The sequence below is a fragment of the Sander vitreus genome, chromosome 23 (assembly GCF_031162955.1).
Source record: "Sander vitreus isolate 19-12246 chromosome 23, sanVit1, whole genome shotgun sequence".
In the NCBI taxonomy this organism is placed as follows: domain Eukaryota; kingdom Metazoa; phylum Chordata; class Actinopteri; order Perciformes; family Percidae; genus Sander; species Sander vitreus.
Window position 1 is genome coordinate 6559451 of NC_135877.1, and position 15537 is coordinate 6574987.

Genomic DNA, 15537 nt, shown 5'->3' on the forward strand with positions numbered 1-15537 from the left:
AATAGAGTATTGCAGTATGTAATGATGAGTGAGCAGCTAAAAGTGTACAAACACTGTACAGGATGTAAGGAAGGGGGCTGAAGACACGGTTACCTGGTGATTTTAGTAGTTGTAGGAGGACTGGAGGAGATACACGACGAGATATGCCCTAATGTATTAGATTAATGGGAATACCGCGATTGTCGCTTAATCTCGCGAGAACCAGCTGCCATGCAAGTTAGTGCATGGGTACTTGTAGAGGCTTAGCTACATATCTACTTAATTTAGCTAACATTTAGCTTTAGTATGTAGTTATCAACTGTGTGGTAATTGCAATATGTACACAGCTTGATATATATAGTCAGGATGGATGTCTTGGTAAGGTTTTGTGAAAATTGTCTTCAACGTCTTTTTCAACGAGAGAAATACGCTTGGGAAAAAGATTCCCATGATCCCATATTTTGTAGTTTGCAGATTAGCTAGCTAGCGCTGGCTAGCGAAGCAAACCGAAAGCAGGAAATAAAGTTTCACCTTCAACAAAAGGTAAGTGGCTTTCGGCAGTCAACTGCTCAAATCTGTGAAGTAACTTATAGTGTTGTTTAATGATACTTCATGGGGTCGTAATTCGTTGTTTAAAAGCCAAATATGCGCCGGGTTGTACATAACGTTAGCCATGTTTTCAAGCTAAAGTGCCTAGCTAAAGTTGGCTCACAGGTTAGCTTTAGCCGTGTAGCTTTAGTAGTTGTTAGTCGTTTGCATTTCCATTGAGAATGCCTGTCTAATTCACGGCAGTGAATGCTTGTTTCGAGTATATTGCCTTGACTTTACAAGGAAAATGTCAAGCAGTGAGTTTCCAATAACGGACGCCCTAAAGTAGCTAGCATATGTCGCGGGACATAGAGCTCGCATAAGGGCGCGACATTTAAAAACAACTCTAGCTATGTTTTTTGTATGTTTGGGACGACAGTTTGCACCGTTAGCTAACTCCTGAAATATGAGCCAAGCTAAGTACATTATAAATTGGAATTGCAACTCTTGACCCACATACCAGATTTAGCTAGCTAGCTGTTACCTAGCTAAATTTCTGTATTAATTATTGTGTTGATTTATTCTGACATAGTGACATTGGTCTTAAATTGCCCCAGGGATAGACAGGATGCTTGATGTAGGCTGAAGTGATTTAAGGGTTGCAATCACAGACCGCGACCCACAGCAGCCATGGAGTGGAGATAACGAATCACTTGAGTTTGATTCACAGCCTTGCATTGACTGCTGAGAGGTTGCAATTTTAACGAGTAGCTGGGGGACTCTTCTCAAAGCCACCACCATGGTAACTAACTGACAACAAAGCTAGGACAGATTATTGCCCTCTAATAGCACCTCAACACACTTGGAGGAAGTGCAGGCAGTTTGTGTCACTGTTAAAGAACAGGCTTACTGAAAACCCCTATTCTTTTTTTTGGATAGAGACACAGCAATTCATTTGCTTGGTTCACACTGCTTTTCTTTATCTCCTTTTGTCTCTGGCCCTTAACCTCCAGAGGTGAGATGACCTCTTCTGCCATCGGCCATTCGGCACCTCTCCTCCCAAACCTGGAGCCTGGGATGGGGAAGTCTGCAGCCATGCTGGGGTTGTCTGCGGGGTTGGGAGGAGCAGAGATGGAGCTGCAGAAGATGCTAATCGATGAGAGGATGAAGTGTGAAAACCACAGGACCAACTACCAGACACTTAAGGCTGAACATGCCAGGTAATTCTGATTTTAATATTAACTTTTTAAGTAGTGCTTGTCTTGTGTTTCATATTGTATATTAATTATGAGGGTACACACTGAATCAAACCCTGGAGAAAAGAGATAATTTATATATGAAGATTGTATGGTTGCAGGAGTAGAAAAAAACAGTGTAAAAGAAAACCTCTCTCCATAACCACATATCATCAACCACACTGACACTGGCTATAATTTTATAGGGCAAAGTCTGTAGTTATAATAGAAAGAGAGTTGAATTGTTAATTGCACTTTCATTTTGTTGCTTTATTTACACAAATACAAAAAATTAAAAGGATACAAAATATATTTTGCAAGGGAATGTGAAGGAGAATTGCCTAAAACTCCCCAGGGGCTTGAAAGTGGCCTTCTCCAGGCAGTATAGTACAAGAAATAATCATTTTCAATGTAATATATACACAAATGTATCTAATTTTACACACACACATTAAGAACAAAATTCTGTTTTTCACCATGCATCATACTTCAGTTCCCCATATTGTTCAGGTATCTGTTGGTAGTTTACTGTGCTCACTCTCAGTTCCAGCATCTTTCTTGCAGCTTGCAGGATGAGTTTACCCGGGCGCAGGGTGAACTGAAGCGCCTGCTGAGCGACAGACAGGCTCAGCAGGAGAAACTGCAGCTGTTGCTGGCTGAGCTCCGAGGAGAACTGCTGGACAAAACCAGGGAGCTAGAGGAGCTTCGACTGCAGGTAAATTAAGCCTGAGAAGAAGAAACTATCACACAATGAACCACGAGGGAATCATGAATTCTTCTGCTCTTTGATTGACCAAAGCGGGGAACTACAGAAATTGAAACAAAAGGACACAATTGTTTCTGGTGTGGTTGAGATTTTTGTTTGAATTTTTTTTATTATTTTTTTTTTTTTAAATTGCCACTGCAACTTAACTTCCACTGTGTGTGTGTGTACCAGGTGATGACCCCTCAGCGACTGGAGTTGCTCAGAGCTCAGGTGCAGCAGGAGATGGAGGCTCCAGTCAGAGAGAGGTTCAATAAACTGGAGGAGGTTAGTCTGTCTGTTTCTGTATATATGGGACTCAAGTGCCATGCCTTTTTTTTGTGTATTAACGGTACCTAATGAGAGAACACCAGTGTCATTGATAAAGTCACTACCCATTTACTTGTATTTTATGTCTATTGTACAGTTCCCCGTTATGTAATGCATGTGGATGAAATCATATTTTTCAACATTTTTAGAATCTAAATTTAGGTGTTTTAAACCTAGCTTGACATGAATGATTGGCCTGCCCTAACAAAGATGTTCTAAATTAAAATAAATAGATTTTTTAAGGGTTTAATTCACTGTGGAAACCTAAGTGACCGCTTGTGGGAGTGATGATTGACAGGAAGGATATAGGATATAAAACAATAAATAATGTGAAGTAATGCTAAAACAGAATGTTCCTTCATGTTTACTGTTATGGAGTATGCCACTAAATATAATTTGTTGTTAATAATGTACATAAATAAACAGCTGCAAAATGAAAATGGAAAAATGCTGGTATTATCCTTTCAATACAGAGAACAGCAGCTAATTTCCATTTTGTCTGCTTGATTGCTCCCTCTCTCCTCCCTCTCACTGATTTGGGGTTAATAAGTGTACTCGTGGTTCTTTGTAGGAGACAGAGAAGTACAGGTCTGAGTACAACAAGCTGCGGTATGACTTCACCTTTCTCAAGTCCCAGTTTGACCACCAGAGAGAAGAACATGCTCATAAACTGGAGGAGACAAGGATCCGCTATGAAGCAGAGGTAGGCTTGTTTGGTTGGTCAACATTTCGGTTGTTTATGCCATTTCTAGGTGTCGGTATACACTGATGTCTAATGGTAAAAGTAGAGACTAATTTAAATGATGCCCCTTCCTGTTGTTAGATTGCTCATCTGGAGAAGGACAGGGAGGAGCTGGTGGCTCAGTACCAGAGTTTAGACCCACTGCGTGATGGGAAACGAGTGGAGGCTCTGCTGAGGGAGAAAGCCCAGCTCCACCTGCGACTGAAGGGCCTGGAGGCAGAGGTGGCAGAGCTTCGCGCCCAGAAAGAAAACTCGGGCCAGCAGGCCGAGAACGTCCAGCGCATCCAGATCAGACAACTAACAGAGTCTCAGGCTGCTGTCAAGTCTCTGGAGGTGAGGCAACTGCACTTTCTTTTGCTTTTTTCTGTTAAACCTTATTGTTTATTGCTGCAGAAATTATTTTATAATTATACTTAACTGCTGGATGATCACTTTTTTATTTTTTACCTTGATTTAGCTATAAACATTTTTTTGTTGATTGTTGGATCTGATTGGATGTTGGTGTGACAGGCAGAGCGTCAGTCGTTGCGTCTGCAGCTGGAGCGGATGGAGAGCGAGCTTCATCTGACACACGAGCAGAACAGCCAGCTCACCGGACGGCTGCACAAAGCCGAGAGAGAGGTCAACTCCCTCACCTGCCAGGTACGCTGTTTCATTAGCTCTGACCACGCCCTGAGACGCTTAATTCACCATGATTTCATTACACAGCACTGTCTGGGCTTCCATGCCAGGATCAGTGAAAGGGTTATGTGTCAAGCTGTAAAAGTTTGTCAGTAATGAAGAAAAATTAAATCCTTTTTGTCTATCTAGGTTTTGTTCACCTCAACAGTTTGTGTTCTTAACTGTTCTTGTCATAACATTAATTCAAATGTATGTTTTGTCGTCATGAATTGTGCCTAAAATCCAATCTGGCCCGGTTAAATTTATAAAGATACTTTATGATATCATTTTGCACTACCTACACATAGGCCTGTAACTATCGTTACATAATCGCTACCCGCGATTTCTTTGTTTACAGCGCTCAAACAAACGAGGCCAAAACTACATGTTTTATGTCCTATTTTAATATCTCCAGATCAATGTAGTCACGTAATCTCTCTTTGCTCCGCGACGCTTCAACCTTGCCTTGTTCTGGCTGGCTGTCGTGTCCTTTTAGCATTGTAGCTAACAGCAGGGGCTTTCCAAAGAGGGCTTCGGTGCCTTCATAGCCCTTCCAGAGGCTTAGCAATCTGACCTGAATCTTCATTGACTTTTCAGAGACTTACACAATAATTCCAAAATGATAAATTTACGACTGAGCGGTTATTTGGCCATCTTTTTTTGTATGAAATTCAATTTTTTACCGCAAGCCGGCATCTTGGCTGCTGACTGCCTTGACCAATCACATGAGGTCATGTCAGGAGACGGGGAGCTTGCTCAGCCAATAGACCTGATAACCTGCCAATAACCTGATACACGCAGGAGGGCTTGTATGTGTATGTAGGCAGACACAGGCAGGTCAGATAAAGCCCTGGTTTTATTTGTATTTAGTTACAGATAAAATAACAAACAGTTTCCCCTGACCGCCAAGACTTGAAATAACAATTTCCAAAAGCCAAGTCTTTTTAATGATTGTTCTCTGTGATTTCAATACATTTCTGTCAGATTAAATTTCCATTTAGTTTTTCTTTTGTCTTTATAGTCATATAACAATGTATTCATTCATGTGGCATCCATGCAGCATACATATCCTAATAGCGCAGGCTGGCCTTAAAAAGAGGTCTATAACTTGACTTTCATAATGTGTGTGTGTGTACTTGTGTTATTACATTATATGGGTCACATGACAGTGATGTAACCAAAATATGTATCATTGGGTTCATTCAAAACTTGAATTTGTTTGAAAAGGTAATAAATAAATATATTTTTTAATTTGACTGAAAGAAAATGATATTGTTAATCACAATTATTTCTGAGACAATTAATTGTACAGCAACATTTGGAATTGTTACAGCTCTACGTACACATTGAGACACAGCTTGGAAAAAAAAAAAAAACAGATCTGAGATTACCTAGTTATGGGTTTTTCTGGTTCTCAGATTGAAAGCCTGAAGCATTCACATAAACTGGAGGTGGCCAGTGTCAAACTGGAGTGTGCACGCTCCAAAGGGGAGTTGGAGAGGGAGAGAGACGCACTGCAGGGACAGATTGACGGTATGGAGAACACACACACATCTACAGTACAAGCTAATGCCTTTCTGCTTGTCTCCATATTTAATTTTTTCTTTTTTTTTAATTCAATACCCCTTTCCCTTTCCCATATTCGACTTCCTGTCTAGGAAAGTAAGCGCTAAGTTGACAGCGCAACTGATTCCATGTTGTACTTTGTTTCTTATGATAATGACTAGTCAAGAGTTTATTTACAAATAAATCAACTAATCCAGACTTTCACATGTCAGGTTATATGTATCCTTTGTCTCCAAAGAAGAATATTACATGTTTATACATTTTTTACAGTGTGTATCAACCCCATCCCCTCAGATTCTCATGATAACTCGTGTGTCTCAGGTCTGCAGGCAGACGTGGAGGTGTTGAAGGCTGCAGTGGCGCGACACAAGGAAGTTCTGCTGGAGAAAGAGAGGGAGTTGGTCAGGAAGGTCCAGTCCGCCCGCGAGGAGGAGTTCCGCAAAACTGCAACCTTGCACGAGGAAAAGTGAGAATCACCTTTTGTTTTATTTCAGTTACTGATATCAGTCACCAGAGGCCTGTATTACGAAGCGAGATTTGGCGTTAACGAGCTAACTTTAGGTTCAACCCAGGGTTTTCTGTACTACGAAGGTGGATTAGTTGTGATCGAGTTCAATCGCCGTGGTAACTTATGCTGAACACCTAACCAGCAGGTTAAGTTGGAGATTAGAGATCAACTGGTGTAAAAGCACCGCCTACTGACCAATCAATACTCGATTGATAACGAGAGAGAGAGACGCACAAAAGTTAAAATATTTAGAGACCGACAATCATTCCAGCAACTTGGACAATTTCAATGCCTCATTGGTTCAATAAAGCATCTTAAAGATCATTTCTATTACCACTGTGCAACTCATGTTTTTCCTTCTGATATTTCTGCTAGTGTACATTTATTTTGATAGGATTTTCTATTGTTTTCGGTTGTTAGGTTGGAGGTGGAGAACCGTCTTGCTGCTCTGGAACAGCAGAGGGCCCTGCAGGATGCTACAGACCACGCCCAGATGGAGGAATGGGAGGAGCGCCTTCGTAGCACCCAACAAGGAGAGGAGTCAGCCCGCAAGGAACTACAAAACCTGAGGTCAGCTTTCTACTGAATGTTACAATCAACATGTTTATTTAACATCCACCATTGTGGTCTGCTTTGCTTTAGCTAAGTGTTGACATCATAACTACCTATAAGTTTATTCATTTTTAAATGAAAGGAAACAAGAGTTTGAGATTAGTGCACATAATGTCTGTTGTTGGCCCTGTGACATAGTTCAGAAGCCTCTCCTGTTTCCTTGTTGGCCTCTTTGCCCTTCTGTTAGGCTCTTTGCCTCTTTGATTCTGTTCCTATGCAAATGTATGTGGGCAACTGCTCTAAACAAATGGTGTCAAGCTTAGACTTAGCCAGCTTGTTAAGGTTTGTCTTCTACACCATTATTTAGTAATTTGTCGAGTGAAAATTACAGCACAAAATTCATGTTAGGTATAAGATCCTTATTTGTATTATTAATGACACTTTTTTGTGTTTTTACAGAAGCAAACTTCAGCAGCAAAGCTCACAGCTTGAGGAGCTTGAGAGACAGAAAGCAGAGATTGCTGATCTACAGCAGGTAAGTCAACTACCTCAGCGTTATTTCCTGCACCATTTTTTTTTATTCTTCAAATGTTTATTAGGAACACATTGGTGTACATAATACAGCACAACAAATATGCATCTTTTTCTGAAAAATATATACATAGAAAAAAATTGAATGAAATACTTAAACATAATCGAAAATCCAGAGAAAATAAATGAGTGAAAGGAAAAAGAAAAAGTTGGTTATACAAGTAGACACAATAAATAAAATAGTGAAAAAAAGAAAATACAGTTAGTATGAAAGAAAGAGGCTGAAAATATGTACTCTTGGAAAAAAAAACATTTGAGTAGCTTAAACCAAAAATTAGGGGGAGTAAATGTAAAAATGAGATCATTATGAATTAAGTAATGTCTGATGTAAGTGAGGATATCGATTCAACCCAGAATGCCCCGACAGTTTTTAAATGCATCTCGTTCAAGTCTTACAGTAAAAGTGAGCTTCTCCATCACATAAATGTCGTGGATAACCTCGAACCAATCTTCAACCTTGGGTACATCAGTTGTCAACCACTTTCTTGTGAGGGCTTTCTTACTGGCCATCAACACAATATTAAACATATACTTGTTTACAAATCCCTTAACAGTTTCTGGTCTCAACAGAGTCTCAAACTTGAGTGGGAATACCACCTTTTACATAAAGGGTTTAATTAGTTTCCAGTAGACCAGAAGTAAAGGGCACTGCCAAAACACATGATAATGATTTGCCTTCTTTTCCCCACAGGTCCTCCAGCATGTCATGTTATTGTTCAAGAAAGTCTGTTGTGCTGGCGTTTTTAAAAAAAATCTCACTCGCTCAATAAGATTATTAACTAACTTAATAGCTTAACAACATCCTTATAGTCCTCGTGCGTCCTCAAAAACAAAACAAAAATTATGAGTAGATTAGAAAAGGCAATCTGAATGGTCAACTAGATATGTAGAATGTGCTCAAGTCAACATGACGGCCAATACATCCATGATGACAGCACACCAGGCTCATCACAAAATATCACTCTGCCATGTCAACATCACAGAATTTAATCAAAAACTACTTGTGAAACATTTGTATTCATAAAAATAAATCAGGAACCACATAGAAACTCTTCAACATATTTATAGTGATTCGTTTTAAACGACTCGCGCTCTGAAGTTAACTGTTACTGGAATTGTTTGGATCACTATGTTAAAAATAGCTTCTACGTGTGAATTTCGCGGACGTACAGGAGCTAAATATCTCTTATAGACTAACGTTACAAATGGCTACGAAGTGAGGTAACCGAAGACACGTTGGGTGATTTACGGTAGATCATCGGCAACAAATTACCCCATCATCTTAAAAACACGGTCAGCTAATTTAATACATCTTATGACCTTAAGACTTGTTAAGGACCCGCGGGGAGTTTGAATGGCTGATCTTTGTTTGACCCAACAGCAGAACCAGGAACTGGGTGTCCAGCTGGGGACGCTGGCTCACTCTGAAAGTGACCTGATGGAGACAAACCAGCGACTGAGAGAAACACTAGACAGACTCAGGGAGGATCTGAGGACAGCCCGAGCCCAGGCTGAGAGGAGCCAACACGAGGCAGAGAGGTACGTCTGCTGGTCTGTCTTCAAACAATCCCGCTCACCCTTTGTTAGATAATTGCTAACATCAAATCATGCATCTTGAAATAACGCAATGCTTTAATTACACCTCAATTAAAATACTCTCTTCTGCCCCTTTTTCTACTCTGTGTGTTGTTCCTCCTCCAGACTGGTGGAGGACCGTCGGGTTGAGTGGCTGGAGGAGAAACACAAGCTGCAGGAGCGAGAAGCTGAGCTGCAGCAGAAATACTCTCAGGTCAAAGAGAAACTGCAGAGGGCAGCGGTTGCCCAGAAGAAGGTACTGCTGCTCATTCCAATGTCTTCAGTTTCAGCAGATTGTGAGAATGCATCAAATACTTTTCAAAGAGGTTTGTTTGTGCTACATGTTGCCTCCTATTTGTTTCAGAATAGGGTTAGTATGGAGGAGTTCTCAAGAGGACTCTGTGAGCCCATATTATCTTGGTGTCATTTTTAGCATTGTAACCTTGAAATGGTCTTTAAAGGGTAATATCGTTTTAGTTTTTTTGTTTTCAACCTGGACCCTATTTGCCCATGCATTTGTAGTTAAGTGACTAATGTGAACAAAAATCTTTGAAATTGGTCCAGTGTTGAGCGAGAACGCTGTAACCGTCAGCTGCGAACTGGGGTGCAATGTAATCCTATGGAGCACATGTGCATCGCCAATTTTGTCCACGACAGGCTCAGATTGTTATTCTAAGTGTCTGACTACATTATGGAAAGGATCCTTACAGAGAGACCTTTTTGTTTAACCAGAAATGGCTCCGAGAGTGTTATCGCTAAACCCACCAGACTCCATTCAAATAAACAACACTTTTAGCATGTGTAGATCCAGCATATTTCTATATGTAAATCTGTAAATGAAGGGTTTATTTCAACCAAACTAGAGTGGTAAATGACCAACGAAGATGGCTTTTCTCTCGACTTTGAAGTGTATTTTATAATGATAAAATTCCTCTTTATTTAAATGGAGTTTGGTGATAGCAATTTCAGGGATCTTTTTATGTTAAAAGTATCTTACTCTTCAATGAAAGGTCGACCTCTGTAGGGATCCTTTCCATAATTTTGTCAGACACTTGGAACAATGATCTGGCTTTTTGTGTACGTAAATGAAGGTGCACAATCCAATAACTTACATTGTAGCTTGTTTTGCCGTTGCAGTGATATACTGGACCAATTTCAGAGATTGTTCCCATCAGCATCTTACACACACAAAAAGAAGGAAAATGGGGTCAAAGTTGAAAAAACAAAATTTACCCTTTAAGAGAGACTTGAATTTGTCTCTGTCTGTCTCAGAGAAAAACACTGACAGAGAACAAAGAGAAGAGACTGCAAGATAAGATCCAGTTGCAGGAGGCCAAGATAGAAGAGCTGGAACTGGAAGCTGCCGCAGCCAAAAAGTAAACTTTAAGTCTCATTTTATGAAATAATAGTTAGGCTAACCTGCCAGGAACTTTAATGTCACCCTAGCTCTTTTGATATTTCTTTGGAAAGTGAAGTTCTGTGTGAAATATTCAACACACTTCAATTCGATCTTTTTAATCATCCATACGGAAACTCCAATTACAGGCATGTCTGGCTAACACACCCATTTCTTTTTCCCTCACTGTCCAGACGTTCATCTTTCTCAGAGGAGCACGCTCAACTCAACAGGCGATTGAAGGAGCTGCAGCGACGAAATAATGAGTTTCGACGCCTCCTATTGGGCGGCCAGGGTCCCTACAGTGCCGGCCCCCCCTTCCTAACCTCACCCACCCCCTTCGCCAACATTCCAGTAAGTATGAAAAGGCCATGTAAATAGTTGAATTGAAGATGCACAGAGAGCAGTTTTTACACCAGAATGCAATAAGCTCAGTGTTAAAGGGCATTCCTAAAGTGACAAAGCAGAAGCAACAGTATACATGTTATGTAGTTAGAAATTAACACCAAATAGTAAACAGAGGTTTACTGGTTAAACTCCCCACAGCCACACTAGTTGGGTTTCCATTGTGTGAAAGTCATAAGGCCTGTGTTGGTGTGAAGGCTGTTTTTGTAACCTTAGCTTGTTTTTCCCTCCGTGTGGCAGGAGGAGCAGCATCAGAGGGAGCTGTCTTTGCTCCATCGCAGGCTGGAGGACCTGGAAAGTGCCCAGCAGCAGCAGCTGGAGGAACTGGGCTCTCTGGTGCACAGAGGCCAGGACCCCACTCCCCTGCCTGATCTCTGATCCCCACACTACTTCCTATTGGACTTGCATTTAAAATACAGTGAAATCACATCACTGGCAGGGTTTTTATAAAAATGGAAATGAGAATGGCTTGCCATTTTCAAAATGTACCATGACATCCTCAGGGTTTGCTTTGTATTGAGGTGTTTTGTTTACATGTTTGCTCTGAATGCAGTGCAGCAACACAGGTTAGCCACTTGTTTTTACAGAGTAGTTGATTAAAAAAAGAACTGCATAATGTTTTGTGCCTCATTTTAGTATCTTCAAACTTCCCTATATGGTTTTCTGCCCTGATGTGTCAAAACTCCCCATTGACTCATGAAATCATATTCGCAGCTCCTCTCCATCTTACCATGTCATTCAGTTACTTCATATGAGTAAAAAGACTTCAGTTCCAGGAGCAACTTTTTAGTCCATCAAATGATTTTTTAACATGATGTAGTAGTTCTGTCAGCTCAGCAGGGGCTCCGTTTTGGTCCAGCTTCTCTTTGATCTGTAGAAAAGGCAAACATAACCAAAAAAGCTTTTGTAAGACATTTTGGAGGCAATAAAACACCACTTCTTCAATCTCGTCAAAATACTGTCAGTCTGTCATAACCCTAGACTGTATATTAATGGACAGAGCATGTGTGACGTCACCCTTTGGTTTGTGGAGATCTGCTATGAGTCGAGTTTGCCGTTACGGGCGCAGCCATCCTGGTTGCGGATGTGACGATTTTAGACGAGAGGGAGGAGCCACGTTACGTTACACACTTTCACTGGCAATCACAACATAGCCACGCCCTAAAACACCCCCCTGCTTTATCGCCGATTTTAAAATCGAGACCATAATTCAAAACATGATCATTCTGTGTTGCAGAAGACTTAAAACTAGTGATTGAGACCAAACTCATGAAAAAGTTTAAAGTGAGAAATGGGTCACTTTCTCATAGACTTACTACAGAAACCGACCTCCTTTTGCACGTGTCACCCCCTGCTGCAATTCAGATAGAATGCAGATTTAAGGCACTTCAGCATTTGCAGCACTTCGCTGAACTGGATGCGTTGTCCATTGATGGTCTATGGTCATAATCTAGTCGCTTTTCGGCGAAAATGTCATCCACGTGAACCGTGTAGATCCGAAGAGTTTTTATTTCACTGTAATGCTCATTAAAAAGGTTTCATGCAGGTGACATGACAACAGGAAATCAGAAGAAATCTCATTTCCTCTACACAAAAGCGTCTCTCACGTGACTCACGGTTTCACAAGGGAACTGACTCTTGGCTTGTGCTGTCAACATCTTCGATGCAGCCCATAGATGAGATATGTATAAACAAAACCAGTTATCGTGACCCTGAATCCACAAGTATAAATACTTTTTTTTATTTATAACCTTATACTACTTTTTGTGATGTAGAAAAGACAAAAATGTGTGTGAGCTAGTCTTGAGATGAAAAGAACTGACCTCTATGAAGTATCTCTGAATGAATTTGTAGAGCTCTCTGAGGGCTGCAGCTTCGTTGAACTCGTTTTCATGTTTCTGAAACAAAAAACAGTTATTCGTTCACTGCTAGTCTTCATGGTGCCAATTTGTAAAGATGTACTGAAATGGACATTACCTTTGACTCTTCCTGCAGGAATTCCTTGAATTCCAAATCTGTGATTGGTGACTGGTCTCTGATCTGCTTGTAGTAAGCCTTTACTTCCTGTTTAAACTTTGGGATGTCTTTGGCATAGAGGAGCTTGTTGGTTGGTGCATTCTGGAACACAAAAAGGACAGTGTATGCATAGATGCAAAACCTCTTTACTTGCATGATTTTGCCTCAGGGTGTCCATTAAAAGGTCATAGTATAGTATGTTGTAAAAAGTATTTTTATGACTTTCTTCGATATACTATAGCTTTTTTCTACTTTCTTCAAAATGCTATACTATGACTTTTTGACATAGCCTACTATATAATGATTTTTTTCAACATAGAGACAGAGCGCATTTAAGTCCCACCCCACCGGAGGGGTAAACAGCTCGCTGCTCTCCATTGACTTTTATTGCGGGAAGGTGCCTGAAAACTGTAGGGTGGTGTTCTTATTACCTGTCGACCGGAAAAACTGAGCTTTTATGAAGACAAAAGTGGATACAGACGTGATTAGTCGGCAGGAAGAATGAGGAAACTGGGGGATCCTGACACTAACCTAACCATCAAGTGCCCGACGTTACGTGTTAGCTTAACTTACAGAAATATAGTTAGCCTAAAACTGACATTTGGATATTTGACTTGATAACAAAATGCCTGTTGCAAACGTAATGTCGGGCATATCGTTAAGTTTTGTGTCAGGACCACAGTCTTTCCATTCTCCCTGCCGATTCCTCATGTCTCCAGTTTTTCAGTTCGACGGCTTATAAAAACTTTAGTTCTGGGTTCTTTACATTGTTGGTAGCAAATGTCACCACACAGAAGCTTTTAGGCATTTTTCTGTTTGCTAGCAGACATATTTGACAATGAGGCACCTTCTCGGTATTTAACTCAATGGAGCACGCGATTGTCTCTATACAATACTATGATGTTTGATTTTTTTTCGACATACTTACTATGCCGTTTTTAATCACTTTTTTTTTTTTTTACATATATACACTGTGGCTTTTATATCACACTTTTTGTTACTTTTTTTCGACAATGCTTTGTTTTAATGTATATGCGGTATTTTGTTTTTATGTGAGGCACTTTGGGTTTACATGTAATGAAAGGTGCTATATAAATAATTGACTATACTATGACTTAATCACTTTTTTCCAAAATACTATGGCTTTTTTAAAGCTCCAGTGCGTAACTTTTTGATATTAATGAACGTCCATTACATTCAAGCCATTGCCAAATGAGTTGCTAAAAAGCTAATTAAGACTATCAGCTCCACAAAACTCCCTGAATTTCTCAGCATGGCTATGTTGAGAACATGGTGACTTTCGCGTGCAGAAACTTGAGTAAGGATAATTACCTCTTCTGAAGAATCCATGTTTTTTTAATCCTCCGTGTCCTCCTTGGCTACTAGCAACTACGTAGAGGAGGGGTGGGGGTGCTGCACGATCACGGAAGGCTTGTAGCATGTAGACGCGCCAACAGTTTTGCTGTCATTACTAAGAATTCCTCATGGGGGTGACAGGAACTACGCACTATAGCTTTAATCACTTTTTCGACATACTATACTATGGCTTTTTTTAATCACTTTTTTCAACATACTATACTATGTTTTTTTTACCACTTTCTTCGACATACTATACTATTAATTTTTGCGACTATATTCGATGTACCATGCTATGACTTTTTTGGCACACTATTGCATTTTTTGAGATATTTTGCACCATGATATGACATGGCAACTGGACCGGAAAGAGCTGCAGAAGGTGGTGAAAACTGTGAGATGCTACAGGACTCTTCATTCCAAGACCAGCAGGCTGAGGAACAGCTTCTTCCCCTCAGCTGTCACCTTTATTCTGTATTTAGTCTACTGTTAGTATGACCTGTAATAACACTGACTATATAGTATGTACTTATAGCTAAACTGTTACTGTGTTCATACTGTAAAATGATTGTAAATATGAACTTAATACTGTTTATAATGCTCATACAGTGTATTCTGAATATTACTTTGCACTGTATGGCTTTTTTAACTTCTTGTTAATGTTGAAGATGTTGAACTGCATTTTGTTGTGCACTGACAATTAAATTGAATAAACTCTAATGTCATGATTTAATTACTTCATACAAACGTCATAGTACATAGTATGTTGAAAAAAGCCATAGTATGTCGAATAAAGAGATAAAAAAGCCATAGTATATTGAATAAAGAGATAAAAAAAAGTCATAGTATAGTATGTCGAAAAAAGCCATACGATAGTATGTCGAATAAAGAGATAAAAAAAGCGATAAAAAAGCCATAGTATAGTGTGTCGAAAAAAGGGATAAAAAAAGCCAGAGTATAGTATGTTGAAAAAAGTGATAAAAAATTCATAGTATAGTATGTCGAAAAAAGTGATAAAAAAGCCATAGTATAGTATGTTGAAAAAAGGGATAAAAAATTCATAGTATAGTATGTCGAAAAAAGTGATAAAAAAGCCATAGTATAGTATGTTGAAAAAAGGGATAAAAAAGTCATAGTATAGTATGTCGAAAAAAAGCCATAGTATGTCGAAAAAAGCCATACTATAGTATGTCAAATAAAGAGATAAAAAAAGCCATAGTATAGTATGTCGAATAAAGAGATAAAAAAGTCATAGTATGTCGAAAAAAGCCATAAGATAGTATGTCGAATAAAGAGATAAAAAAGCCATAGTATAGTATGTCGAATAAAGAGTATAAAAAAGCCATAGTGTAGTAT

At 39.7% G+C, this 15537-nt stretch overlaps 2 protein-coding genes across 6 annotated transcripts in view; one reads left to right on the forward strand and one right to left on the reverse strand.

The window, feature by feature from the left end:
* The first annotated feature begins 191 nt into the window (after positions 1 to 191).
* Positions 192 to 11427, forward strand: cep83 (centrosomal protein 83). Of its 4 annotated transcripts, none has more exons than XM_078242652.1 (16): positions 195 to 522; positions 1521 to 1727; positions 2307 to 2457; positions 2680 to 2772; positions 3386 to 3517; positions 3638 to 3889; positions 4067 to 4198; positions 5635 to 5749; positions 6104 to 6248; positions 6711 to 6860; positions 7302 to 7377; positions 8815 to 8972; positions 9135 to 9264; positions 10281 to 10384; positions 10599 to 10758; positions 11050 to 11427. In XM_078242652.1, exons 2-16 carry the CDS (start codon positions 1528 to 1530, stop codon positions 11185 to 11187), a joined length of 2136 nt encoding a protein of 711 aa, XP_078098778.1. In that variant the 5' UTR covers positions 195 to 522; positions 1521 to 1527; the 3' UTR covers positions 11188 to 11427. The 4 variants fall into 4 exon arrangements, with proteins under 4 accessions (XP_078098780.1, XP_078098781.1, XP_078098778.1 ...); XM_078242653.1 differs by having other exon boundaries at positions 8818 to 8972; XM_078242654.1 differs by lacking the exons at positions 10599 to 10758; positions 11050 to 11427 and having other exon boundaries at positions 192 to 522; positions 9135 to 9334; positions 10281 to 10369.
* The window catches only part of plxnc1 (plexin C1), a 40562-nt gene continuing 32422 nt past the window's right edge, over positions 7398 to 15537 (reverse strand). For both annotated transcript variants that reach the window (XM_078242651.1, XM_078242650.1), the window contains exons 29-31: positions 12787 to 12927; positions 12633 to 12707; positions 7398 to 11680 (exon numbers count right to left, since the gene is read on the reverse strand). In XM_078242651.1, coding sequence (XP_078098777.1) covers positions 11576 to 11680; positions 12633 to 12707; positions 12787 to 12927 — 321 coding nt within the window. In that variant the 3' untranslated portion in view covers positions 7398 to 11575. The remainder of the gene's footprint in view (positions 11681 to 12632; positions 12708 to 12786; positions 12928 to 15537) is intronic.

What these genes read in the sequence shown, in the direction of transcription:
- cep83 (XM_078242652.1), top strand. Translation starts at nt 1,528, where the DNA reads ATGACCTCTTCTGCCATCGGCCATTCGGCACCTCTCCTCCCAAACCTG. An exon ending in GCAACCTTGCACGAGGAAAA is followed by an intron (nt 6,249 to 6,710) that starts GTGAGAATCACC and finishes TTCGGTTGTTAG; the next exon opens with GTTGGAGGTGGAGAACCGTC. An exon ending in AGCCAACACGAGGCAGAGAG is followed by an intron (nt 8,973 to 9,134) that starts GTACGTCTGCTG and finishes TTCCTCCTCCAG; the next exon opens with ACTGGTGGAGGACCGTCGGG.